The sequence below is a fragment of the Emydura macquarii genome, unplaced genomic scaffold (genome assembly GCF_026122565.2).
Source record: "Emydura macquarii macquarii isolate MOO-44397 ecotype Brisbane River unplaced genomic scaffold, CSIRO-AGI_Emac_v2 contig_1597, whole genome shotgun sequence".
Lineage (NCBI taxonomy): Eukaryota > Metazoa > Chordata > Testudines > Chelidae > Emydura > Emydura macquarii.
In genome coordinates, this window is record NW_027131734.1 from 231,558 (window position 1) to 257,683 (window position 26,126).

The following is a 26,126-nucleotide window of genomic DNA, read 5'->3' on the forward strand; positions in this document are numbered from 1 at the left end:
ACCTAAAAGATCCTTATTTCCATATCTCAATAATACCCTCCCACAGGAGGTTCCTCAGGTTCATAGTAGGACACAATCACTACCAATTCAGAGTCCTCCCATTCGGCCTATCGGGGACTCCGAGAATCTTCACCAAATGCATGGCCGTGGTCGCTGCTTTCCAAGTGTACCCGTATCTGGACAATTGGCTGGTCAAGGGCCGCTCCAGGGAGCAGGTAGATGCTCATGTTGCCCTAATACAATCGGCTTCCCTCAACCTGGGTCATCAGTTGAATGTGAGCAAATCAACCCCAGCGCCCACACAAAAGATAGAATTAATTGGGGCTGTCCTGGACTCAGTGCAAGCCAGAGCTGTGCTGCCAGAATCTCATTTTCAGACTATGGGCTACATAATAAGAAACTTCAGCAATTTTCTGACCACGACGGTTCGGAGTTGCCTAACGCTTCTAGGCCACATGGCCTCCTGCACATATGTGGTCCAGCATGCGAGGTTGTGACTCAGACCTCTCCAGTTGTGGCTGGCGTCAGTTTACCGGCCCCACAAGGACAGTCTGGACAAGATGGTCTCTCTCCCACCACAGATTATAGAATCTCTCCAGTGGTGGCTCGACCCTTGTCAGGTGTGCGAGGGGGTCCCATTTGCCAGGCTGCAGCCCTTATTGGTGCTGTTTATGGAAACAAAATTTGTTTTACGGCAAACTGAGGACACAAGATCTTTGGTCTCCGGAGGAGCTGTCGCTTCACATAAATGTCCGGGAACTAGGAGTGGTCCAGTTGGCCTGCCAGGCATTCCAATCTCACCTGGAAGGAAAGGTGGTGTCAGTGATGACAGATAGCATCATGGCAATGTTCTATATGAACAAACAGGGGAGCATGTTCCTCTTCCCTGTGCTCTCAAACTTTGGGACCTCTGCTTCACCCACTCCATACACCTGGAGCGTCCTACCTACCCGGCTCCCAGAACGAGCTGGCGGACCATCTCAGCTGCTTCTTCAATACCCATGAGTGGTCTCTCCGCTTGGATGTCATGAGAAACATTTTCCAAAGGTGGGGGTTTCCCCAGGTAGACCTCTTTGTGATGCGGTCCAACAGACAGTGTCACCAGTTTTGCTCCTACCTAGGACACAGCCCGGGTTCTCTGGCAGACGCGTTCCTCCTTTCCTGGATTCACCATCTGTACTACACGTTTCCACCATTTCCTCTTGTTCACAAGGTCCTCCTGAAAATCAGGAGAGACAGGGCTTTGGTTATACTTATAGCCCTAGCATGGTCCAGGCAACACTGGCACACACGCTGCCGCAGCTATCCATAGACACCCCAATCTCCTTGCCACTGGTTCCGGACCTGATCACACAGAACCACGGTCAGCTGCATCACCCCAGCCTACAGTCACTTCATCTCACAGCGTGGAAGCTGCATGGTTGGAACCCTAGGGAGGCGGAGTGCTCGGAGCAAGTGCAGGTAGTAGAAAGCCATCCACCAGAGCAGCATACTTAGCCAAATGAAAAAGGTTCTCAATGTTCTCAGCACAGAAGGGCACTCCACTGCCTCTTATATTTGACTACCTTCTTCATTTAAAACAGTTAGGTCTGGCGGCTGCATCTGTGAAGGCACACTTCGCAGCGATCTCCTCTTTCCACCTGGGAGAAGGGGGTCATTCAATATTTGGCAACCCTATGGTGTCCTCATTCCTCAAGGGCTTAGAAAGACTTTACTCTCCGGTATGTCGCCCAGTCCTGGCATGGGATCTTAACCTGGTGCTCAATAAGATGATGGGCCCCCCATTCGAGCCCGTAGCTACGTGTTCACCATTGTACCTCTCACGGAAGGTAGCCTTCCTCGTCGCTATCACCTGGGCAAGGCAAATATCTGAACTCAAGGCATTGACCTCAGACCCTCCATATACAATATTCCATGAGGATAAGGTGCAGCTGCGCCCGCACCCGGATTTTTTTTCCAAAGTGATTTCTCATTTTCACACTAATCAGGAAACTTTCTTGCCAGTGTTCTTTCCAAAGCCGCATGCCATCAGCAGGGAACGTAGTTTCCACTCCCTGGATGTCAGACGGGCACTGGCGTTCTATATAGCGCAAACTAAGCCTTTTCGTAAATCAAACCAGCTTTTCTTCACCATAGCAGATAGGATGAGAGGCCTCCCAGTGTTCTCAGAGGATTTCATCGTGGATTACCTCTTGTATTAGGACCTGCTATGAATTAGCCAAGGTGCCAGCCCAGCATTCCACGAGGGCTCAGGCGTCATCAGCAGCATTCCTGGCACATATTCCCACACAGGAAATTTATAGGGTCATCCATACATGGTCATCCAACATGGTCATCCATACATTCACTTCCCATTACCCAGCATGCCAGGGATGACGCGGCATTCAGTAGATCAGTGCTCCAGTCAGCAATCTCGTGCACCCCGACCCTTCCTCCATTGGTCTGCTTGGGAGTTCCCTGCTTGGAATCGACATGAGCAAGCACTCGCAGAAGAAAAAACGGTTACTTACCTTCCATAACTGTTGTTCTTCGAGCTATGTTGCTCATGTCCATTCCAAGACCCACCCGCCTACCCTCTTGTCAGAGCCGATTGGCAAAAAGGAACTGGAGAGGCGCTAGGCCTCTTTATACAGTGCCATGGAGGTGCCACTCCAGGGGGTGCCTACACCAACTGGATAGGTACCGCTGGAGGGAAAACCTTCCGATGACTGTGCACGTGGCGTGTGCGCACCTGCTTGGAAGGGACACGAGCAATGCATCTCGAAGAACAACCGTTACGGAAGGGAAGTAGCCATTTTTTTGCACTTGCTGACTTTTTCTCATACCCAGAACATTGCAAGAATGTAATTTTGTAACTCTTAATAGGCTGATGAAAAATGATTTATTAAAGCCCAACCTTTCCATCTTAAAATGGATAAGCTGACATGAAGATTTCCTAAGGCAAGCTGAGGAGACGATAAGGGTTACAGGTGGAGGGGAGAGTTTGGGGATGCATGGAAATGGAGTTGAGAAAGCAGTGTGGACTTAGAAAACAGTCACACAAACCAACTCTATGCATGACTTATGCAATGACACAAGATATACCAACAGTTGTTTTGGTTTGGGACAAATGGCTTTTTTGTCCAGTCAATCTATTCCTTTTACACAGAGATAACTGTATATCAAAAGTATGCTTTTTTTTTTTTTTTTTTTTCCCAAGAGAACTTTTTATCTGCCAGCTGCTTCTTGTCTTTGCAGGTTACTTTCAGTATGCTGGAAATTTATAATGAGCAGGTAATGTTGCTATATCGCACTAATACTGAATTTTAATCTTTTCCGTTTATGTATATTTACTTGTTTTAAGTTCTCAGATAAGATCATGTAAGAGTCCCTCATTTCATGGGTCCTTCCTCTTTTAGACTTGGAAACAGCACATAGCTGTGATCGGCAGGGTACTTTCATCCCTTCCTAAAGGACCCGACAGCTTCCATCTCCAGAACAGCAGGGGCAGACAGAATCCTTTTATTGAACTTCTCTATCTTTATTTGATGGGACTTCAGCAAGTTTTATTCAATATCCTACCATTGGTTTTGATGTTCATGTAACACAAGCCTTTGGATGGGTCGTCAGAAGTGAGGATTGAACTCAGAATGTCTGGATCTAGCAGCATCCTTATTTACTGAGCTAAAAGACCACCAGTTAGACTGTACAGACTTTTGCTAACTGACTTAAAAACCATGATGTGATCCATCTGCTAGAGGGAGCAGAGCGCCACAGTGTGTAAGTGTGGGTTTTATTCAGAAGACCACAAACTGGGAGACTAAGGAGTTCGCCAGCAGAGGAAGGCAGGGAGGTAGGTTTCTTTTCTTTAACTTAAGGTATGTCTGCACTTACGGCGTCAGAGTACAGACACTGCCCACTTAGCATGGGCATAAATGCAATCTAGATGGTCAGGCACAGCTTAGTAGAGTTGATGCTCTATGCTCCTGAAGCCTTAGACTATATACTCTAACAGTGTAGTGTCCTCCTGCCAGAACCTTTTCCCCATTGCAAGGAAAGGCTCTCACAGTGGCAAGGTAGTGGTGAAAGGATTCGGCTGCTGGAGCCTTTCCCTGAACCTTTCACTGCCATGCGTAGCTACACACTGCAGTGACCAAATGTGGATGCAGCTCGCCTTTCACCGTGTTATGTAGCTACCTGTATTTAACCTGCCACTGTAAGTGTAGACCTAGCCTTGCAGTTACTCTGCAATGAAGAACCCTCAGTGGGAGGAAAATGGTGTGTCACCAACAGTGCTGTTAGCTCTTCCTGCACCTGAGGGAGCCCCCCATCAGACAGGCATCCTGATCCTGGAGGCTTCCACCCACACCCTGGTCTTGACTTGCTGGGAATGCAGCCTGCATGTCCCTGCCAATGAAGGTCCACAGGGGGAACTACCTGGTGTGAGAGATGTCTATTGGTGGAGTCCCTCAGGATGCAGGTAAGAGAGCTGTAGGAGGATATGGCTCATCTGTGTAGCTTCCAGGAGCATGAGGACTTCATCGACAGGAAATGTGGGATGGAGGACAGAAATGTGGATGGAGGATGCTGGCCAAATATGGGTGACTACAGCAGCACCAGAGGAGGAAGGAGAACTAGCTGCTGGATGCGGAGGAGACTGGCTGCTGGCCTCCCCAGGTAGTAGACAGTGCTACAACCCTTACCCAGGTCTTCTGTCCATTGAGGTGAAGAACTGGTACCTGTACTGGCAGAGGAGGAAAGGAGCAGACCCCAGTGGCTGAGAAAGAGGAGCCACATGCCCCAAGGCTGGAAGGTTTACGGCCGTTGCACCCAAGAGGAGAAGAAAAGGGATGTGGTCAGGGTCTGAAGGGGGTGGAAGCATCCATCTGGTCACCTGCCTCACATCCCGGGAGGTGTGCTGCCTGCCTAGAGCCCACATCTAAAATGCTACGGAAAGGTTGCCTAGGCTCATTTGTCCCTCCCACCACTACCCCTTGCTGCTCATCCCCACAAGCACTAATGATACTACCAGGTCTGACCCTGAGCAGATCAGCAGTGACTGCAGGCCTCTGGGAGTGAGGGTGAGGGAGTTGGGGTGCAAGTGGTGTTCTTATCCATCTTCCTGGTTGAGTGCAAGGGCCCAGGAAGGGACGTGCATCCTGGAGATGAATGAATGGCTGTGCAAATGGTGTCAGTGAGAGGACTTCGGTTTCTTCGACCATGGGATGCTGTATCAGGAAGGAGGACTACTGGGAAGAGATGGGGTCCACATGACCAAGAAGCGGCAGAGTATCTTTGCATGCCAACTTGATAACCTAGTGAGGAGGGCTTTATACTAGATTCAGACAGGGCAGGTGACAGAAGCACAGAGGTAAAAATTGAAAAAGACTACATTAACACAGGGCTAGATGTTGGTGGACATGGAAAATTAAAATAGAGTCATAGGAGCACCAAACAAGAAATCAGTGAGGAAATCTGCTCAACATCCTAGATGTCTATGTGCAAATGCAAGGAATATGGGGAATAAACAGGAAGAACTGGACATATTAGTATATGTGCTAAATTATTATTTAACTGGCATCACAGACTTGGTATAAATCTAATGATGGAATAGTGGCATAGATGGGTGGGGGCTAGCTTGTTCAGGAAGGACAGTGTCGAGTTCCAATGCTGATAGCAGAGGATGCGGGCTTGAAAAAGCACAACAACCAATATGATTGCAAGCTAAATCGTTTATTTCATTTTGCTTTCCAGCTTATATACCTTTTAATCACCTTTGCTTACAATAATCACACAGCTGCTAATTGGCTATTATATGATTTCACCTACTTTACACGGGAACAGCTTACATATTATTGGTAGCTTCTTAGCTCACACAACTATCTCATTTCCCACTTGAAATATTTTTTTCACTGCCGCTTGTACCCCCGCTTCAGCCGCAAGGTTCTTCACCATCCTCCTTGCCTTATTCCAGGTCTGACTTAAGGCAAAGGCTTCCTTGTTGCCATGGGCTACCGACTCCCATAGGTCGGAGCCCAAGTATTCCCAGACAGTCTTATCAAATACAGTACTTGATTTTACAAAAAATCCCCTTCTTTGTCCCCACTTCAGTAAGCAAGATGATTTATCCGGGGATACCTTTTCCCCTTGGCGCTCCGTGATACGTATAAAAAATTCAAGCACCGTTTTTTCTTCAGCTGATGCAGCGTTCCCCATACTTAATTAGTAGCCGCTCACCTTTTGAGCTTAAACACGTCTCTCTTGGACGACCTCGTCTCTCTTGGACGACCAGGCGCTGCGTCCAGCGCAGTACCACCTGCAGCGGCTACGACCCCCGCGTTTCTTTTCACTTCCCGACGCACAATCCAATCCTTTTGAATTGCAATCACGTCGGGGTCACCATTTGTCGGGTTCCAATGCTGATAGCAGAGGATGCGGGCTTGAAAAAGCACAACAACCAATATGATTGCAAGCAGAATCGTTTATTCCATTTTGCTTTCCAGCTTATATACCTTTTAATCACCTTTGCTTACAATAATCACACAGCTGCTAATTGGCTATTATATAATTTCACCTACTTCACACGGGAACAGCTTACATATTATTGGTAGCTTCTTAGCTCACACAACTATCTTATTTACGACCTTGAATACTTTCTACTATCTAGTGGATGGCGGCCAAGTCCCGGGAACTCGCCGCCAGTGAGGCGCCTGAGTGAAAGTGGCCACCTTCCAGCTCCCTGTAGGCAGCCTCACTTGACCCGGTGTCCACCACCAGGCCTGCTGTAAATTTCCACATCGGTAGCCATCAGGTCAGGGTACAAATAATACACTCCCACAGGACAGGCAAAGAAAAAAGGAAGGAGATATTAAATTATGCATCAAGAATATATACACTTGTTCTGAGGTCAAGACGGAAGTGAGGGGCAGACCAATTGAAAGTCTCTGGATAATGATAAAAGGAGAAAAATAGGGTTGACCTCATAATAAGGATCTACTACAGACCAGCAAATCAGGAAAAGGAAGTGGATGAGGCATTTCTAGAATGAATAACAGAATATCCAAAACACAAAACCTGGTAGTAATGGGGGACTTTAACTGTTGGAGGCCCAGTACAATTTGAGTTGCCTGACCACTGTTTTACAGGCCTACCACAGCTTTAGTTGCTTGCTTGGCTCTTTTGACCCCTGTAGCATAACATCTTCCAGTTGGCAAAAATAAATAGGACTACTAAGTAACCTTGCAAATGTCTCAGTTGCTGCATACCATGGCACATAACAAAACAAAATACACATGTATGCTTGCAGCTGCACATAGATAACGGTAATGGAAACAACAAATTATCCTTACACGTCGGGATTTTTTCATTGCCAAGGGCATATTTTTACACCACCCTTCCTATCACCAAATCACCTATATTTCCTATCACCAAATGTTGTTTTAACAGCCCCAATTATTATGGTAAAAATAAAATGTAGTTAAGGGTAAAAACCCAATGTAAGTAATTAGTACATATAATAATAATAAGTGAAAAGGTAATTAGGTAAAAGTTGTTTATAAAAAGGTATAAAAAGTCACTATTTAAACAAAGGGGCATGCTCCATCAACACCTAACTCTGCAATAAGTGCTGCCGCTCGGACCAAAAAATCCACTAACTTCCTGGCAGGGCCCCTAAAAAAAAGCTGTTCCTGTATACAGCCTCTTAAGTAACTGCTTAGCTCTCCAGGCTTAATTAATGTAATGTATTGTAATTAATTTTAAGCTTTGTATTCAACTAGTATATCTATAAAAAAAAAAAAAACCTTACACATTAGACCTTATTAATCAGCAAATCAGTCGTACCGTGTCTCACTAGTATTCACACTAATCACTAAGTATCCAGTATCAACATTAACTGCCAGACATCTGTTGGAAAAGTAATGCAGCAAAACAACAAAATGTCCAGATGTTCTTGGAATGGGTTGGGGGGCGAATTCTTTTTTCAAAAGGTGGAGGAAGTAACCTGGTGGACAGCCATTTACGACTTGTTTCTGACTAACTAGAAGGAATTGCTTGTGAATGATATATTTCATGATTCTAAGGAAAGGAGGGAATGAGAGCAGTAGAATAAAGATAACGGACTTCAAAGAAGCAGACTTTAACAAACTCAGAACTGGTAGCTAAGATCCCATGGGAAGAAAATCTAAAGAAGTAGATCCCTACCATGACATTGCCTCTGTTTTTCCCCCTTCTGTCTTCACTCAACTGGCCATGTCTACACTGCAGCACTAATTCGAATTAGCTTAATTCAACTTTCAGCATCTGATTTATATAAATCGCAGCAGACTGTACACACTACAGTGTTTGCGCTGGTCTCTCGCATTCACACTGTCCAGCCTTAAGTCAAATTAGAAAGCAGTGCAATGTGGTTAGTTATCCCACAGTGCAACTAGCCACAGTGGCTGTTGTGACGAGTGTCATCGTCCCAGGATGCAGCGCTGCTTCCCTCTCCTCCCCTCCCCCCCCCAAACAAACAAACAAACAGGAAAATGATTTTTGCACCGTTTTTTTACTCCTTGCGATCGTCATTGGTGCAGAGACACGGAGCCAGCTCAGCTCTGCACTCTAATTGTGAGCGTGACAAATACATCGCGGGTTATCATGGAGTTCTTTAGAAATAGAGCAAGAAGGCGAAGCAGATAATACACCTATGCCACCGAGGCTGCCCTGATACAAGACATCCAGCCGAACAATTCCTGATTGCTGCAGTCTGTAACGTGTCACTTGTATTCCGTGGAATGCAGGTTCTGGTGCAGGGAAACAAGCACAGACTGGTGGGAGTGCATTGTTATGCAGCTGTGGGATGATGATCAGTGGCTGCAAAACTTTTGGATGTGAAAGGCAACTTTCCTCGAACTGTGCTCAGAGCTGGCCCCATCCCTGAAGTGCGTGAACACTCGCTTGAGACAAGCTATGATGGTGGAGAAGAGAGTGACCATCGCTCTGTGGAAGCTGGCAACCCCCGACTGTTATCGCTTGGCTGGGAATCAATTTGGAGTCGGTAAATCCACAGTGGGCACAGCCATGCACCAAGTGTGCAGTGCCATAAATAGACTCCTGCTACGAAGGCTAGTGACTTTGGGAAATGTGCAGGACATAGTGGATAGGTTTGCCACATTGGGCTTCCCAAACTGCAGGGGGGGCCATTGATGGGACACACATCCCCATCTTAGCGCCTGCACATCTGGCAACCGAGTACATAAACCACAAGGGGTACTTTTCAATGGTCCTGCAGGGGCTTGTGGATCACAGGGGTATTTCACGGACATCAATGTGGGGTAGTCTGGGAAGGTGCATGATGCTCATATATTTCGTAACTCGGGGCTGTTATGTAAGATGCGGGCGGGAACTTTCTTCCCTGACCAAAAAATTCAGATTGGGGGTGTGGAAATGCCCATAGTGATCCTGGGGGATCCTGCGTACCCCTTGCTCTGTTGGCTAATGAAGCTGTACACCGATCACCTTGACAGTGACAAGGAGTGTTTTAATAAGAGGTTAAGCAGTTGTAGAATGTGCCTTTGGGCATATAAAGGGTAGATGGAGGAGTCTCCTCACTAGGCTGGACATGAGTGAGAAGTTCTTCCCTTCTGTGATATCTGCTTGCTGTGTTCTTCATAATGTATGTGAAGCAAAGGGGGAAAGGTTCCCCCAGGGTTGGGCTATGGAGGCAGAAAGCCGCCAATTATGAGCAGCCAGCTGCCAGCACTACGGTGAGAGCATACCGTGGAGCGCTTTGCATTAGGGAAGCTTTGAAAACCAGGTTCTGCAATGAGATGCAGGAGTGATTTATGTTCCTGTATGTTGTTTGCCTTTGATGATCCCACAACCTCCCCCCCCCCCGCCAACCACCGACCCCCCTATAAGTTGTTTGCCTTTTAAGATCCCCACACCACCCAACCCCCTGTATATTGTTTGCCTTTGATGCAGGACTGATTTCTATTCCTGTATGTTGTTTGCCTTTGATGATACCCCCACCGCCCTTCAATATCTGTGCGCGAAACATCCCTCATGAACAAGATATGACTTAATAAAGAAACATTTTTGAAAGATGCAAACATTTATTTTTTAACATTCAAGTCTTGGGTGAAGGGGGGATTCCTTCACTGTCTCCAGGGGTAGGGTGGTAGCTTGGTGGCCAGCAGTCAGCGTGGCCACCGCAGCTTTCTGCTCCCCTCTACCGGGGTGGAGGAGAGCAAGTACTGCATCCTGGCCAATCTCCTCCAAGACCTGTTTGGGGCAGGGGAGGGGGAGGGCGGCATAGCACTCCATCGAGGAGCATTATGGAGGCCCTGCAGCAGGACTCTGTCCACAATAAGCTGGAGCAAGTCTGCCTGGTCCCGCAGTAGTCGCAGCATCTCCTGCGTGATGCTGCGATCATGTTCCTGCATTTGTCCCATGTTATGGGACAAGGTCAGCCTCCATGCTCTTCGCTCTGTCTCTGTGGCTGCCAAGGCACTGATGATCTCCGAAAAGATGTCATCTCTGCTTTTTTTCTTCCTTTTTCTAATCTGAGACAGTCTGCCCGCAGCACTGCTTAATGGTCAGCCCACTGCCGAGGTCTCTACAGAATGAAAGAAAAATAACAAGATAGCCACAGCTAGCATAGTGAAGAACAAGATACATATGTATCAATCTCAATAATGATGCCTTGAAACAATGTAGCTAATGATTTTCTCTCTGTGCTTGTATTTAAAACCCTTACAGAGAGGGACTGCGCGGTAGGGTGGGGTTGGGGGGAGGTATCTGTTTGTATTCCAAACCCTTACAGAGGGGAACTGTGGACGGCTTGTTGAGGGGGGGGGGGGAATCTGCTTGGTCTACAAACCCTTATGGAGAGGAACTGCGGATGGCATTTGGAGGGTGAGGGTGAAGATATTCTTAAAACACATGAAGCCATCATGCTGGCTACCGAGAGTGCAGAGAAGTATCCTACCATGGAGGGAGGAACGAGGCAGCCATCCCTTTAAAAATTATTCAAGGGATAACAGATTACATACATTAACCTTTTCATGTGATATCAGCTGATGATAAAAGTAGCATTTCGCATCACATAAAAACCAGGATCCGTGGGTAACGCCTGAGATCCCCTTTGTTTCCCCTCCCCCCCCCCACCCCAATGTTCAAGGACAGAAATGCTAAGAAGAAAGAAAACTCACCAGATGTGCCTTCCCTGGGATCATTTGTGCTGTCCTGTGTGCTGGTGGACTGCTCCGGGGTCAGTAATAAGTCCTGACTTTGTGGGAGAACAAACACCCTGCTCTCTTGCACGCTGCTCTCCACAGCTTCCTCCTCCTCATCCATGGAGTTCTCCGTATTGTCCATGGACTGTGAACTACTGGAGGTATTGATGCTGCAGGGAGGCATCGTGGTGGGATCACCCCCCAGAACAGCATGCACCTCATCACAGAACCTGTATGTTTTGGGAGAGGAGCCCGAGTGGCGGTTAGCTTCCCTGGCTTTCTGATACAACTGGCGCAGCTCCTTGATCTTCACTCTGCACTGCTGAGCATCCCTCTGTTGTCCCTTCTCCAGCATGCCCTGGGATATCTTCCCATAAATGTCCAGATTCCTTTTGCTGGCTCTGAGCTGAGCCTGAACTGACTCCTCTCCCCACAGCCTGATGAGGTCTGAGACCTCTGGTCGACCCCATGCTGGAGCACGTTTGGGCTTTGCAGTAGACATGCTGAGAACAGTGCCAAAGCTCTCCCCAACGCTGGCAGCAAGCACAGGAAATGGAAATTCAAATGTTCCCAGGGCTTGAGGGGGAGGGGACTTTTCCTGCTTCCATGAACAAAGAGCAGCACAGTGCGACTGTGCAGAGCGGTCACAGTGGGGCATTTTAGGATACAGCCCGGAGGTTAATTAATTTGATTTAAGATGCTTGGCGTCTACACGCGCTAATTCAGTTTAACAAATTCGATTTAGGTGCGACACCACTTGCAGAGGTGGTCTTACTAGGTCGATATTACAGGCACCTTAATTCGAATTAACAGTGGCATCAGTGTAGATGCGGGTGTAATTAATTTGAATGAAGGGACCGTAAGTTGACCTAAGTCGCCAGTGTAGACCAGGCCACTGAGAGACTTTCAATGGTCTGCCCCTCACCCATCATGTACAATGCAGCACCTCTTTTTTTTCCCTTCCTGACCTTCCTGAACAATCTAGACCTCTTCACATCAATAACAATCTCCAGAGATTTATCCCACTCAATCTGTGATACCAATTAAGTCGTAATTTAGCCTGTGTACCAAGACTTCCAGTTTTTCTGTTTATTCCCCATATTCCTTGCATTTGTGTATAAATATCTAAGATGATGAGCAGTGAGGTTATTCCCTCACTGTATTTCCTCTTGTTGCTTCTATGGCCCTTTTGTAATTTTCCGTGTGCCTCCCCACCTTCCATCCCTTTGTGAAGGCCACCTTTTTTTATGATTACCTGTGGTCTTTTGTCAGCTGCCTCTCGTTTCATACAGAATCTTTCACAACAGGTTGTATTTTTGAGACCATAAAACATTTTGAGAGATACAAGACCACAGAGAGAGTGTCTGCTGTGTATTATAGAAAAAGTTATTAGAAAGATGGAGTGTGACTTTATGTTGTGACTTTGTGTTGTCCGTTTTATCCTGAATTTTGCAAATGGATTATTTCTATTGATGCTATTTAGAAAAACCTGTGGCCTGGATTCTGCTAGCACTCTGTGCATGGAACTCGTCTTCGAGTGAATGATAGGCAGTTCCACACTCAGAGTGCTTAGAGGATTGTCACTTCATGTTAATATGCACAGAGTAACAATGACATATATATTACTTTGAATATGTAAAAAAAAAAAAAATTGTCATTTTAACAAACATTTCTAACAACTAGATGTGGTTTTATGATGTGCCAGATGGTAATAAATTATGCTAAACAGTATTTGTATAGTTAATTGCTTTACTGCTTGCTACTTATCAAATCACTCCATCATTTCTTGACTTTGAAAGATTTTTCACTTCTCTTTGTTTTCACAAAAAGTTCTTTTTGATCACTAAGTAGCTGTATCCAGTAACACGTTTTGACTGTACATACCTCTCCATAGGTAATAGATTTACTATCTGAAACCAAGAAACCTGGTGGACTCAAGGTTAGAGAAGACCAGCATCAAGGCTTTTATGTGGATGGTTTGAGACGGGTGCCTTGTGACAGCTATGCCCAAATTGAGAGGTTAATGGAACAAGGAACTAAAATAAGAACCACAGCTTCAACTAGCATGAATGCTACCAGCAGTCGATCTCACATGGTCGTCACCATGCAATTCAAACAGGTTCAGTATGAGGAAGCCCTATTTCCACTATTCAGCATATCTGTTTCACAAGATTAAAATTCTTATTTAACTAATTATGTGAGAAACATATCACAAGGTAAATTCTTTTAAGTTTATTGCCGGCAAAAATTCAAAGCCACTTTATTTTGCTTATATGCATTGAGCACATTTCTGAGTATGTTACAGAAGATGATCTTTTAATAGAATATTGAAGTATTTAGGGGTCCACCTACATTTGGAAACAATTTGTAATTGCTGTAGTTCTCACTGCAGTTTCCATAACGTTATCATCCATGCACAGAGCTGTATGTGACAACAGGTCTGCCACTAAGCTGGTTGCAGGAAGTTCCTCCTTATATGGATTCGGATACAGATGGAGCTATGGAAGCACCAATGGAAATAACTACCACTGTTACACTGAAAATGGATTTTACTTCTGTCTATATAATTACCTTTCATCCCAAAACCTACTGCTCATTATAAATTGAAGTACAGACTACAGTTTGTGTTGAAATCCCTTCCTTTGTTACCAAAATGCAGGTACTGGGTGGGCAAGAAATTTTTAGGCAGGAGGGGGAATGACAATTTTTCTCTCCCTTGAACTTCGAGCGAAGGGTAAGCCAGGCCAGGTGCACTCTCCCCCAATTCTCCCCCATTCTGTGTGCCTTCCCCCAATGGGCCCTCTAGTGGGCAAAAAGATAAGACCACCTCAGCAGAGCAAGGGACAGAGCCAGTGTCACATATCTCAAATAGGAGGCAGAGAGTAAAGTCCAACTTCCATCCTGGTGGCTGCACTCACAGGCAGTGAGAGTAAGAGTGCCCACCCCCACCCAAGCCTGGAGGATGTGGGAGAAGACAGGTGGGACACATGAACACCCCCTCTCCCAGTGGGGTGTGGAGGAAGCAAAGTATTGCTGGGATGGGGACAGAGAGCATGATGGGGAGATGGCAGAACACTGGAGGCCAGGGGTTGTCCACACAGTAGAGGTCAAGGGATGGGAAATGGAAAGGGACACAGAATATTGTGAGGGGGACAGTGCTAGATGCATACACTCCTACTGTATATGTGTAGGATATGGTGCTACTGGGGGGACTTCCTGGGAGATGGAGAACTTATTTCTTCCCCTCCCTTCTCCGCTTTTAGGTCACAGTTAGGGCACTGCAGATAACCTAGGGTGAGTCGTGACAGTTCAACACCCAGTGCAATGCAGGAAATTAAGAACTGTGTGCACATTTGAAAATGCAGGAGGAATTTAGAATACCCAAATTAGAATTTAGTTAAGATACAAGAGCTGGATCCTGAGGCTCTGGAGTATCATTATTACCCCAGGAAGGCTTTCCAGGTGGTAATCTTGCTGGTCCATAAATTCCTGAAGGAAAAATGAAAAATATATATATATTGGCCTAATATAAAATTGCTATTAAGGAAAAATGTGTTGCTTTGAATTTGTGATAAACACTTGTAAGTAATATCCCAGATACCCTAACAGAGGATGGAAATATAAAGTTCCTTCATAGAAATATAGATTGTTAAGGCCAGAAGGGGCTCTTAAGATCATCTAGTCTGGCCTCCTGCATAACTTGGGTCATAGAATTTCATCCATGTGCTTTAATTGACAACATTGGCTTGTTACATTGTTAGTCCTGAATTCTGTAAAACAAATAATTGTCATGTAAATGTATTGGGACTTCTGGAAAGTAAAGAAGATTAATATCCTGGAAAATCTCTTTTACCCAGGAAAAAAACTTTGAAATTCCATATTCAATGAAGTTAAAGCTGACCCCAGTTTGAAACAAGGACCACTGTTGACAGCCATGGCATTTTTGTCCACGCTTGCACTGGTGAAGCTACTTCTGTGTCTGGCCATCAATCACTGGAATTCCAACAAATTCCCAATGCAGAAAAGGCCAAGATTATTGCAACCTCCTTTAGGTGTCTGTTGTTCCAGTGTCTCTCAGTATGGTATTTGCTTTATTGGGCACAGTCTTGATTTGACCTGTCTTTTAGCAAGTATTATTTCAAAGGCTTATCTGAGGTTGTATATGCTCGCCTTCCCTGTACACTGTGGTTTTCTTCCCTGCTGATGCTTGTCCATTAATATGACTGTAACTCTTTGTATCCCAGCTGAATTTATCTTCCTACCTCACCTCCTCCTAAGTGTATCTTGCTTAATTTTTACACAGAAGGTGGTTCTCCTTCAGCCGTAGCCTTACACTTTCCATACTTTCAATAATTCTGTGCTTCTTAATGCCAGTACATATCATGGTATATTTCCTCAGACTATAAACAGAGATTTTAGTTTGCTATACTTTGCTGTGATTTTAAGGTTATGGCTTAATATCTTGTTTTCCTTTCACTGATGCAATTTCTTTCAGATTTTTCTAGATGAAGACATCACCAAACAGTCCATTATAAATCTGGTGGACTTGGCAGGAAGTGAAAGGCAAAAATCCTCAGGCTCTGAAGGGGACAGACTGAGAGAAGGGACACGTGTAAATCTGAGTTTAACTACTTTAGGAAATGTCATCAGGTACAACAGGGACGTTTCTGCAAGTGGCACATTAACTGTTTGTTTATTTAAAAGGCGCAGGAATGGTAGCCTTCCCTCAGTTCAAATCTTCTACTTACTAAGCTTAACATAACAACTCTTTGCATTCTTACAGTGCATATCATGGAGGAATCTGAAAACACTTTATAAACATTAATAAATTAAGCCTCTTAACATCCCTGAGGGGTACGCAAGTAATTCTATCTCAATTTTAAAAGTGGGGAAACTGAGACCCAGGAGATACATTGACTTGCCCATGTTCTTAGCTTCTGGGACAGATCTGGGAACAGAAATCATGATGGGCTGCCTCACTTTATTACTGGTCAACATTTTTAAAAGCAACTAGTACTTTTGGGTGTCTCAATTTTCAGGCACCCAACTTGAGACACCTTTAAAATGCCTTGATTTTCAGAAAGCGGTTGCTTAGCACTTTTTTAAAAATCAGGCCTTTTAAACTCAAATGGAGGCATCAAAAGTTATTAGTTAATTTTGAACATCTTGACCATTATTTTTATTTATCAGCTAATGTATGATGTATAATTTTGGTACCTAGCACTAATATAGTGAAGCATCTACACAGATACAGTTGGTGAAAGTACTTATTGTTTTTAGCTAGATTTATAATCAAGCTTACTGCTTAACACTTTACCCACTCAATCATTTTTCATTTAGTTCTTTGGCTGAGGTGGTCATGGGGAAGAAAGTGTTACACATCCCATACAGAGACTCTGTTCTAACAAAACTGCTGCAATCAGCTCTTGGGGGAAACAGCAGGACTATCATGGTAAAGTTGACAGGTTGTATTATTTAATTGTTAAAATAGAAGTACAGTGATCTATATATTCACAAAGGAACTTTGGTGTGCCAGTGCTCAGAATCATCATGCCTTTTAGCCACCTAGAAAATCACTGGGATTTACAAAGCCTGAGTTAGGTGCTTCAACCAGGAACCAGAAGAGAGAAGCACATCAGAGTTGGATTCACAAAAGCTAGAATTCTAGGGGCACCTCTTCTAAGCTAGCGAATAGGAGATGTCAAGGGGAGGAGTGTGTCCTAAGCCCCATCCCTCTTTTGGAGGTAGGCACTTCCTTCTGCTTCAGATTCTCAGCTGCAAACCCTCTCTTAGCATTAGGTGCTTTATGCTCTTTTAGCAAGAAGTCTGGGTGTGGGGGACAGGGAAGGAGGAAGCACTCCCTCATAACTTTTAGCCCAATGCTTAGGTATTCACCTAGCATGTGGGAGACCCCAGTTCAAGTCCCCCTTTCACCTCAGGGGCAAAAGGAATTTGAACAGGGATCTGCCACCTCTCAAGTGAGTGTTCTAACCACTGGGCTGTATGATATTCTGATGTGAAGCTCCCTCAGTCTCTTCTGTTGAAGTTGTTCCACAGTGGATAAATAATTTTAAAAGCCATTGGATGAAGAGGCCTGGATCCTGGGTGCTCTAACCACCAAGCTGCAGAGTCATTCTCATGCTTGCTTGCTTGCTCACTCACTGTCTGGTCTAATGACCAAGTGTGGCTATTGTGATAACCACCTGCCATATGTGCACTGTCAGATACAAGGCCATGTTCGTTTGACCCTGCCCTTCCCCCAAGAAATGTGGCTGTACAGTTATAGCTTTTTTTTAAGTATTACTTTGTTTTTACAACATTGTTAAAATAAACAAGCAAGCTTATCTCTACTTCAAGATAAGTTAAATCCTTTTTTAATAGGAGCCCTTTTCTTAGTCAGTATTTGAGTCATTTGAAAATCAGACTTAAAAATGCACCTGCGTCTTTGCACAAACCTACTTTGCATGAACACAAATCCAGGTTTGCTAGCACATTGGAATTTGCACAAGCGCAAGCTGGGAGTGCACAAAAATGCATGCACATTTTTGTATATGGCCTTTTGAAAACTGGTTTCTACTATTTTCTTTTGAGCCCATTGTTGATCGTCCATGCCGTGGGCCAGATCTTGCCATCATTAGTAAAGCAGAACTCCCCTTGATTCTGTCATTGCCTCCAACGGATTCTCCATTTCTCCAGTGTTGTCAAAGGAGAGGAGGAAGAAAATGAATCAGAAGAGGCTGGTGTGCATGTATAAAAATGCTGACTTCTAAATTTCCATAACTCTTTAAATGACTGAGCCAATTTTCTTCCACCTTGAGTCTTTCATTCTTCAGCAGAGTGTGAAACAAACCAAAGGCTATATTCTTCCAACCTTGTTCGTACAAGTAGTCCCATTGAAGACTTGGAACTATTTGCTAGAGAAAGGATTACTGCCAGTGTAAATAAAAGTATTCAAGATCTAGGTCTATATTACTAATTTTATACAAACCAGATTAATCTGTTTAAAATATATCTCCTCATTTCCTTGGTACCACCTCCAAAAATTGTACTACTTCATCATCATCATTTCTGTATTACAAACAGTGACTTGCTCTCTTTAAAAGGACTCTTTTTATATTTAAGGGGCTTACCAATGGTCCTCTGTAAACCTTCTTTGAGTTGTAGTATCTTTGGAGATTATAAAACCAATAAACAGATCTCAAAAACAGAATCTAAGTTGTGTTAACACTTTTTTTGTATGTTTTCACAGATTGCAGCTATAAGTCCAGCAGACATCTGTTACGAAGAGACTTTGTCAACATTACGATATGCAGAGAGGTATGGTTTTTCATGTCCTATAAAATTGTTGTTTGCATTTCTGCTGTGGGTCCAAGATGGAGCAAACCCCCAGGCAAAACAACAGAAGACACCAGTAATAAACGACACAGCCTCTGCAGAATAAATAAAGATGTATGAAACTTGAATAAACAAAAGCAGTGCATTGCAGTAGTAAATTAAGAGCTCTCCCTTAGACATTAAGGGTGAGGGGGTCTCATCACTAAATTGTGTGGAAGGTGGTGAGCATATGTCAGGGGTGGCCAAACTGTGACTCGTGAGCTGCATGTGGCTCTTTTACAGTTAAAATGCAGCTTGCAGAGCCCCTTAGGCCGGATCCCCCACCCCCTGCCTGCCAGACTGGGATGGAGTGCTTGGAGCTTCTGCCCTCTAGCAGAGTGGTGGGCTTAGAGGATTCTGCCTAGTTGGGAGAGGGGTCTCCAGGGGATCAGTAAGTTGAGCCACCCCAGTATATGTTGTCCTGGGAACCTTGGGCCTTCAACATATGTCTCTCTCAACTCCACTCCAGCTCACTTCTGTACCTTTCTCACCCTCCTAATCATTTTCTAACCTCAATGATGAATCTCTGAAGAGGTTTCCTTTCTCTCCCAAGACAACCTCACTCATTCTAGTCTATACCTTTCCTCAATATCCGGTCTTTCAGCATAAGTCTGCTCTGGGCTCTGTACCAGGAAGTCCCTATTTCTCAGGCCTGGTCTACATTGGTAGCTTAATTCAAATTAAAGTCCCTTAATTTGAATTAATTACTCCTGTGTCTACACTTGCACATTGTTAATTCAAATCAAGGAACCTTTAAAATTGAATTAATAAAACCACTTCTGCACATGGATTAGCGCCTGAAGCGCATCAGTTAATTCACATTAGTGTGTGTGTGGACACAATGGGACTTAATTCGAATTAATTGGCCTCCAGACTGTATCCCATGATACCGCATTTCAGTACCCTCCCCCAAAGCAGCCCCGGGAAGATTTAAATCTTCATTTCCTGCAGTGAAGGGGTTTTTAAAATCCAAGCTGCAATCACCCCCACACACACACACACACACCCCCCAAGCCCTTTGCCCCTTTAAGGGTTTGAAAATTTCACCCCCTTTCGCCCCGTGCGGTGAATGTGTTTTAACTGCCCAGCCAGCCCTTTGCAGTTTGTCCCTTTAAGATTTGTCCCTTTGAAAGTTTAGCCCTTTAAGTTTGTTCCTTTGAAAGATTTCACCATCCACCCCCCTCCCCCCATGGTGAATGTGTTTTAAATGCTAGCAGTGAAAGGAAATTCTTTGCTACATTGTTTCAGTGGCCAATCATGGAAATTGATACTTTCTTAAGAGTTTATTCACAGTGCTACATGTGGATACATTATATCATGCTTTCCATCAGTGAAATAGAAGCATTTGTATCACTGTATTAATATACTAACTGACTCTGTTATTTATCTTACATTCTACAGACACCTGTAGAATCAAAATCAAAGGCAAGCAATATACAGGGGGTGGTGGGGGGAGCATAAAAAGCAAACAGCATACAGTTCTAAAGTAATCCAGGATAAGATGCGATGTATTTGTCAAGATCAAAATGAGAGCATAGTTCAGCTGGCTCCATGTGCCTGTAGCAATGGTGATCCGAGGAGTTAAAAAAAAAAAAAAAAAAAAAAAAAAAAACACCAGCATGAAAATCCTTTTCCTGTTTGTTTGGGGGTGGGGGAAGCAGCACTGCATCCTGGGTGATGACACTCGTCACAACAGCCTCTATGGTTAGTTGCACTGTGGGATAGCTTCCCACATTGCACTGCTTTCTAATTCGAATTAAGGCTGGCCAGTGTGGACGCAAGAAACCAGCACAAACACTAGTGTGGACAGTCTGCAGTGCTTTCTATAAATCGCTTTCTGTAATTCGAATTAAGCTAATTCAAATTAGTGCTGCAGTGTAGACATAGCCTCAGTCTCTGCTGCAGAATACACATTCTACCTCCCCCTGATGTTTCCTGGGCTGAGAATTGAGGTAGGAGCCAGCAAGGGGGCACATGTGCAGCTACTTGAGGGGATGGTGAGAGCATGTCCCTGCAAACTCAACTTCTTACTATCCTGTTCATGTCTTCTGTGTGACTTTGGGATTAATGCAGTCTTACTTCCTGGTCTGACTTGACTTCTCATTTATGTGGTTGCACCAATGCAACAAGACTCTACTAAAAGAGCCATCTGGGTAAGAAGGAGATGGCTTCTGAGCTGATAGAGAAAAAAAAAAAAGCTAGGCTGGGACTCATGTTTCCAATGCAGCAGAAGACATGTGCCTGCAGCACCTGAGAAAGTGGTGGTGTTTTTATTTGTAAAGTTCCAAAGCTCCACTGTTTCTGGAAAAAATAGGAAAAAGCATTTTTGTGTAGGAAGTCTAGTCTCTGCCAGCCAAGGCTCTATGCTGAGATTGACTGCAATGGGGTTTAATAACTGAGTGGCTTTTTTTTTTGCTTTTTTTTTTAAATATTTGCATATGTGAAAGAACAAAAAAGATCAAGAACAAAGCAGTCATAAATGCAAGTCCAATGGAAAAGCATATAATGGAGCTGAAAGCAGAAAACAACAAACTTTTATCCAGACTAACTGGGCTTGGAAACGCTGGGAAAACAGCAGATGAAACAAGTATGTATTACAAAGTAAACCTAGCTAAAGGAACTACAAGTACCAGATGGATTGCAGGATCTGAAAATGTCATCTAGAGCCCTTTTTATTGGCCCATGTCATTAACAGCATAGGGTGACTGGTTGAGTTGGGAGGAGGGATAGGTCTATGAGAAGTTCTCTCTTGTGAATTTGCCAACAGAGAGAAAGTTGGAGACCCTCTAAGATAGACTATAAAGCTATCGTATGCGGTTTTATAGATGATCATGTAATATTACTAATAATATTGTTGGCACTTCTATAATATCTCTCATCAGGTGCTCTCAAAGCACTTTACAAAACATTAATCCCACTATTGCCAACCACAAAAACATGCAAAAACCATGAGTCAAGCCCCATAAAATCATAAGATTAGCTTAAAAATTGAGACTTTTTATTAAAATAGTAAATTGTATGCTTTTTATTTGCATTCCAGTTTCTGCACTTTTAGGGTACATCCAGTTCATGTTTTCAGGCTTTTCTCCATAACCATAAGGGCTTTTTAAAAATTGTTTTAAAAAATGAAAGCCGAAATTCTCATGTAATCACATGATTCCAGTAGTTGGGGCTTTAACCCCCTCCCCCCCAAATAACACAAGACTAGCAGTGTAAGTTCATGAGGGTTGGCAACCCTGCTCCACAACATGCTTGTGAGGCAGGCAGGAACTCTCTCTATTTTACAGATTGGGACAATGTGTCACGGAGAGGTTGTGACATGTCCCAGGCCCAAGAAAAGTAGAAAGACCATTCCAAGGACACTTCTGAATTTGGATCTTTTTCCTTCAGCAGAGGACTGCTATGAGTCCAGCTTGCTTTCTAACCCAGGAGATTTTGCATCTGAAAGTTACTGCATTAACAAGGGAGCTCCTGTATTTCTGTTTGTAAACACAGGAGTACTATATTATGATTTAATCACTTTATAATGGTTATTCAGACATTATCAAAACAGGTATTTCTTTTGGAAGTTAAAAATTAATAAATGAAGATTAAGTTCATAGTGGTTATGTACATACATCCCAGCTGAAATTTCCTCTCTCTCTCCTTCCAGAGGAGCTGCGAAGTTTGCTGGCTGAAAATGAACTGCGGATTCAGACTATTCAATTAACATGGGAATATCGGCTAGAAGAAGCTTGGAAGGAATGGGAAAAGCAGTATGCTGCAATTACTCAGGTAAGATTTCTTTAAAGGGCAGTGTGAGCTGTAGACTTACTACAGTTCTTTTCCAATCTTCCTTTGGTTACGATGTCTGTCCACAGGTGGCTTGTTTTAAAAGATACTGTACTTCTAAAGTTGGTATTTTTTCCCTAAATATAGTTACTTCTATTAAACAATCCTCCAGGACTCTTCTTGTGTCAAGTTTGGGTAAATGCAAAAGCATGCCACTTTAACGATTATATACTAGTCAGTTGTATTATAAGATATTTTGTTTATAGCCATTATTGTTCCATTTAATGGGATTAAGATAAGGAGTGGTTACTTCTGAAAACAAAACATTTGTATTTAAAGAAAATTAAGCTATTTACAAAAAACTTACAAGACCCAGGCTTGTATCAGTTCCAAGTACTGAGGGATAGAACCAAAGATTTTCCCCCTTTAAATAAAATAGGAGTTAACTAACTTTAACAAACATTTACAAATGTTTTCTGACTTAATTATTCTTTTAAATCATGTAACTTTTAATTGGAGTGTGTTGGCGGACCGTCTCCGGGGGAGGCCACAGCGGCTTCCTATACACGGGGAAATAGCTTGCGTTTGGTGAGTGAGCAGCCTAATGCTCTGTCCTTAGGCAGGGTGAGCACGCAAAGAGTCAGTTGCTCCAACCCTTAGGCAGGGTGAGCAGCAGTTTATCACTCAGGCCCTCAGTCAGGGTGAGTGAGCAAGGGCAATGGCTCCAGGAGCGGTCACGAGAGAGAGACTCTCCTCGGGGTGGCTAGGAAAAGGGGGGAGGGAAGAGGGGAGGCAGGCCCACCCATCTCCACTGCGTCCCAGCCCAGGGCCCTAGTAGTGGCAGAAGCAGCTGCCACTGTGTCAGCGGGGCTCCTGCCGCAACGCACCAACTATACTGCAGATTCAGCCACAGGTCATGCCTGCCCCTGGGCTACTTCCTCTCCGTTGGCCCCAGTACCTGCCTTCTCTGTGCTGCGAGGGTAGTCTGCCTGGGGTAGGCCCGTCAGTCCCTCCTCATCCATGGGCAGTAAGGCGGGGAGTTTCTCTTCGAGGGGCAGCTCCTCTAGGTCATTGTGCGCGGGGAGGGGCTCGGCTTCCAGCAGCTCCTTCAAGTCCTGTCCCAACTCAGGGGGCTTGGCGGCCGGCAGCTCCTCCAGATCCTGTCCGGCCTCAGGGGGTACCCGCCATTCAGGTTGCTCTGGGGTCTCGGCCCAGTCGCGGGGTCCTGGTGTCCGGGACCAGTCTCAGGGTCGAGGTATCTCGGCCCGGTCTTTCTGGACGGGTTGCCTGGTCCAGCTCTGGGAAGGCCCTACCCAGTCTCCAGGCCCAGGCAGCACATCTGTCTCCAGCAGCAGTCTCTCCCTGACTGAGCTCAGAGGTCAGGCTTTTATACTTCCCTTTCCTGTTGGGGCTCCGCCCTGCTGCCGCTGATTGGGCTGGCCGAGAGGTCCTATCACGGCCCGGGTCCCTTGTTGCCGGGCAGACTCAGCAGCTGGGCCTGGTGTTGTCCAATCGGGTTGCTCGCGCCCTCCCTCGGGCTCTGTCTCCGGGGGAGGCCACAGCGGCTTCCTACAGAGTGTTAAAAGTAATAATTTGTGATATGAATTTTTTCTAGATTTTTTTCCCCTAATAAAAGAAGCTTTGAAATGTATTTAAAAACACAAACTTATCTTTGAATTATGGGGAAGGAGAGGGGATAAGAAGATTCATATTATGCCAAGTTACAAGTTAGCCTCTCCCAATTTATCGTCCCTTATGTCTTTTCTTCATTTCCCTCATGTCCCATCTGCTCCCAATGTCAGCCTCCATCAATCATTTGCCCACTTCCTCTCAAATCACCTTTGTGTTTTCTTCCAAACTATCCTTTATGTGTTGAATGGACTCCCTGAATTAGTTAGTAAAGCCACTACTACCCTTTGGTCCTTTGAATTCCTCCTCAAGACCCATTTTCACTATGACACACATGGTAATTACCAACTGATAATGCTACATGGATAGCCAGTTTGGATACATGATATTGATTTATATTTTACAAAGTATTTTAAAAGTTTGCTCACAATCATCTAGCTGTATGCATAATTAGCCTGCATAAATGTATCTTCTTATTACAGTTACATGCATCCTCTCCCATTCTTTGATTCGTTGTTACACCCACTTCTTGTGTCTTATCTTAAATTAGATAGTCCCTGCCCCTAAGCGCTTACAGTCTTTGACAGAGTTTGTACAGTGCCTCACCCTATGGGACTCTGATCCTGATGCTGGTGCAATACAAATAATGAATAATAATAAATATTGTGGCCATGCCACTTAACGGATGATAGGCCGGGGGAAATTCCAAACGAGTGCCCTCATTTTGATTCTATATTTTATTTCATGATATAAAACAGCACCAATAAGAGTGTGAGCTAACATAACACAGGAGTATAATATGTAAAAACAACTGTCTACATCTTTCTAAATTCACTAAAGATGAATTGAGACTAGTATTACCCTGTCAACATGAATTGTAATTGAATCATTAATCAAACTAATCATTTTTCCATCCACTTCTATAGTTCCACCTTCATAGTATCTGGTCATGTTTTGAAAAACAGCTTGATTGCATTTTGGGATTGGGAAATGTTTTTGTGACAATTTATTATCTATTGTTTAGACTTGTGAATGTTTGTTATTTAAATATTTTTCAGGATGTCCTCAACAACCCATGTTTATGTTTAACAAACTTACACCAAAAAAAATCATCCTCCATGTATATTATCAACTGTCACTTGGTGCTCTTTCCAACATGTCACACTAAAATAATGTGTTTCTGAACTCTTTATCAGGAGAGACGGATGATGGAGACATTCCCATATCTCTTGAATATCAACGAAGACCCTCAGCTCTCAGGGGTTCTCAAGCACTTCATTCAGGATGGTACTCTGTTGTATTTGTTTCATATTCTAGAATTAAGCGCTGCACAAATTTACATAGCTCATATGAATGCTTCTTTCTGTACCTTATAATTCATCATAACAGAAATGCTGTTGTGCTAATATAGGCTTTTAAGTATGACATTGCTCAGCCACACATACATTTAATGAGATTATCATGTTTTTTTGGGGTCTAACCTTGTCTAAACTGTCCTTTTCCACTATCAAACATGTGCTCTTTTTGTTTGCTAATATGGCAAAGTTCACTTAAAAGGATTCAAATTAGAGGAATGTTTTTGGGTACTAAATACAATAGAAACCTAACCTGTTAAAGTAAGCATATCAGACTTGCTGGATGTCAGTCTGATAAGAGCATATTTCCAGCCATTAGTTTTTTCACTTTGCAAGTTAATTTATTGATATCTGATCCAGCTTCCACCATTTGTCACCTGACTACCTAGCTGGCTGTCTTCTCTTGCTTACAATACACTGATTCTTCTGCTAGCAATATTTTTCTTTTCATTACTGACAGGAGCTGCAGTTGGGAGTGACCCAACTAATGAGGATCAAGCAGCTTATAGACCAGAAACATTGTTGTGCACATGGCATTTAGACCACAGGTCTAAATATCTTCAATGTCAGGAATAGCTCAGATTTCTAAATGCTATAAAATGCTTCCATAATTATTTGTGGGTACAAAAATCAGAGGCCAAGTGTGGAGCCTTTTACATAAATCAGGACCCAGAATATCTTAAAAGCATTAAATATATATTTAATATTAAGATAATAGCAATAACATGACACGTCTCTCAGTCAAGCACAACTCGTCAGATTCACATAGGAGAAAAACGTTGAAATGCTGATCCAGTTA

General features: G+C 43.9%; 1 protein-coding gene across 1 annotated transcript in view; it reads left to right on the top strand.

Annotated features, from left to right (window-relative positions):
- LOC137157838 (kinesin-like protein KIF28) overlaps window positions 1–26,126 on the top strand; it is a 79,878-nt gene that overhangs the window by 13,896 nt on the left and 39,856 nt on the right. Inside the window, exons 4-11 of the mRNA XM_067555274.1 lie at window positions 3,238–3,273; window positions 13,093–13,317; window positions 15,694–15,848; window positions 16,539–16,650; window positions 18,448–18,515; window positions 21,020–21,173; window positions 22,269–22,346; window positions 25,169–25,259. Of these exons, the coding sequence (XP_067411375.1) occupies window positions 3,238–3,273; window positions 13,093–13,317; window positions 15,694–15,848; window positions 16,539–16,650; window positions 18,448–18,515; window positions 21,020–21,173; window positions 22,269–22,346; window positions 25,169–25,259 (919 nt within the window). The remainder of the gene's footprint in view (window positions 1–3,237; window positions 3,274–13,092; window positions 13,318–15,693; window positions 15,849–16,538; window positions 16,651–18,447; window positions 18,516–21,019; window positions 21,174–22,268; window positions 22,347–25,168; window positions 25,260–26,126) is intronic.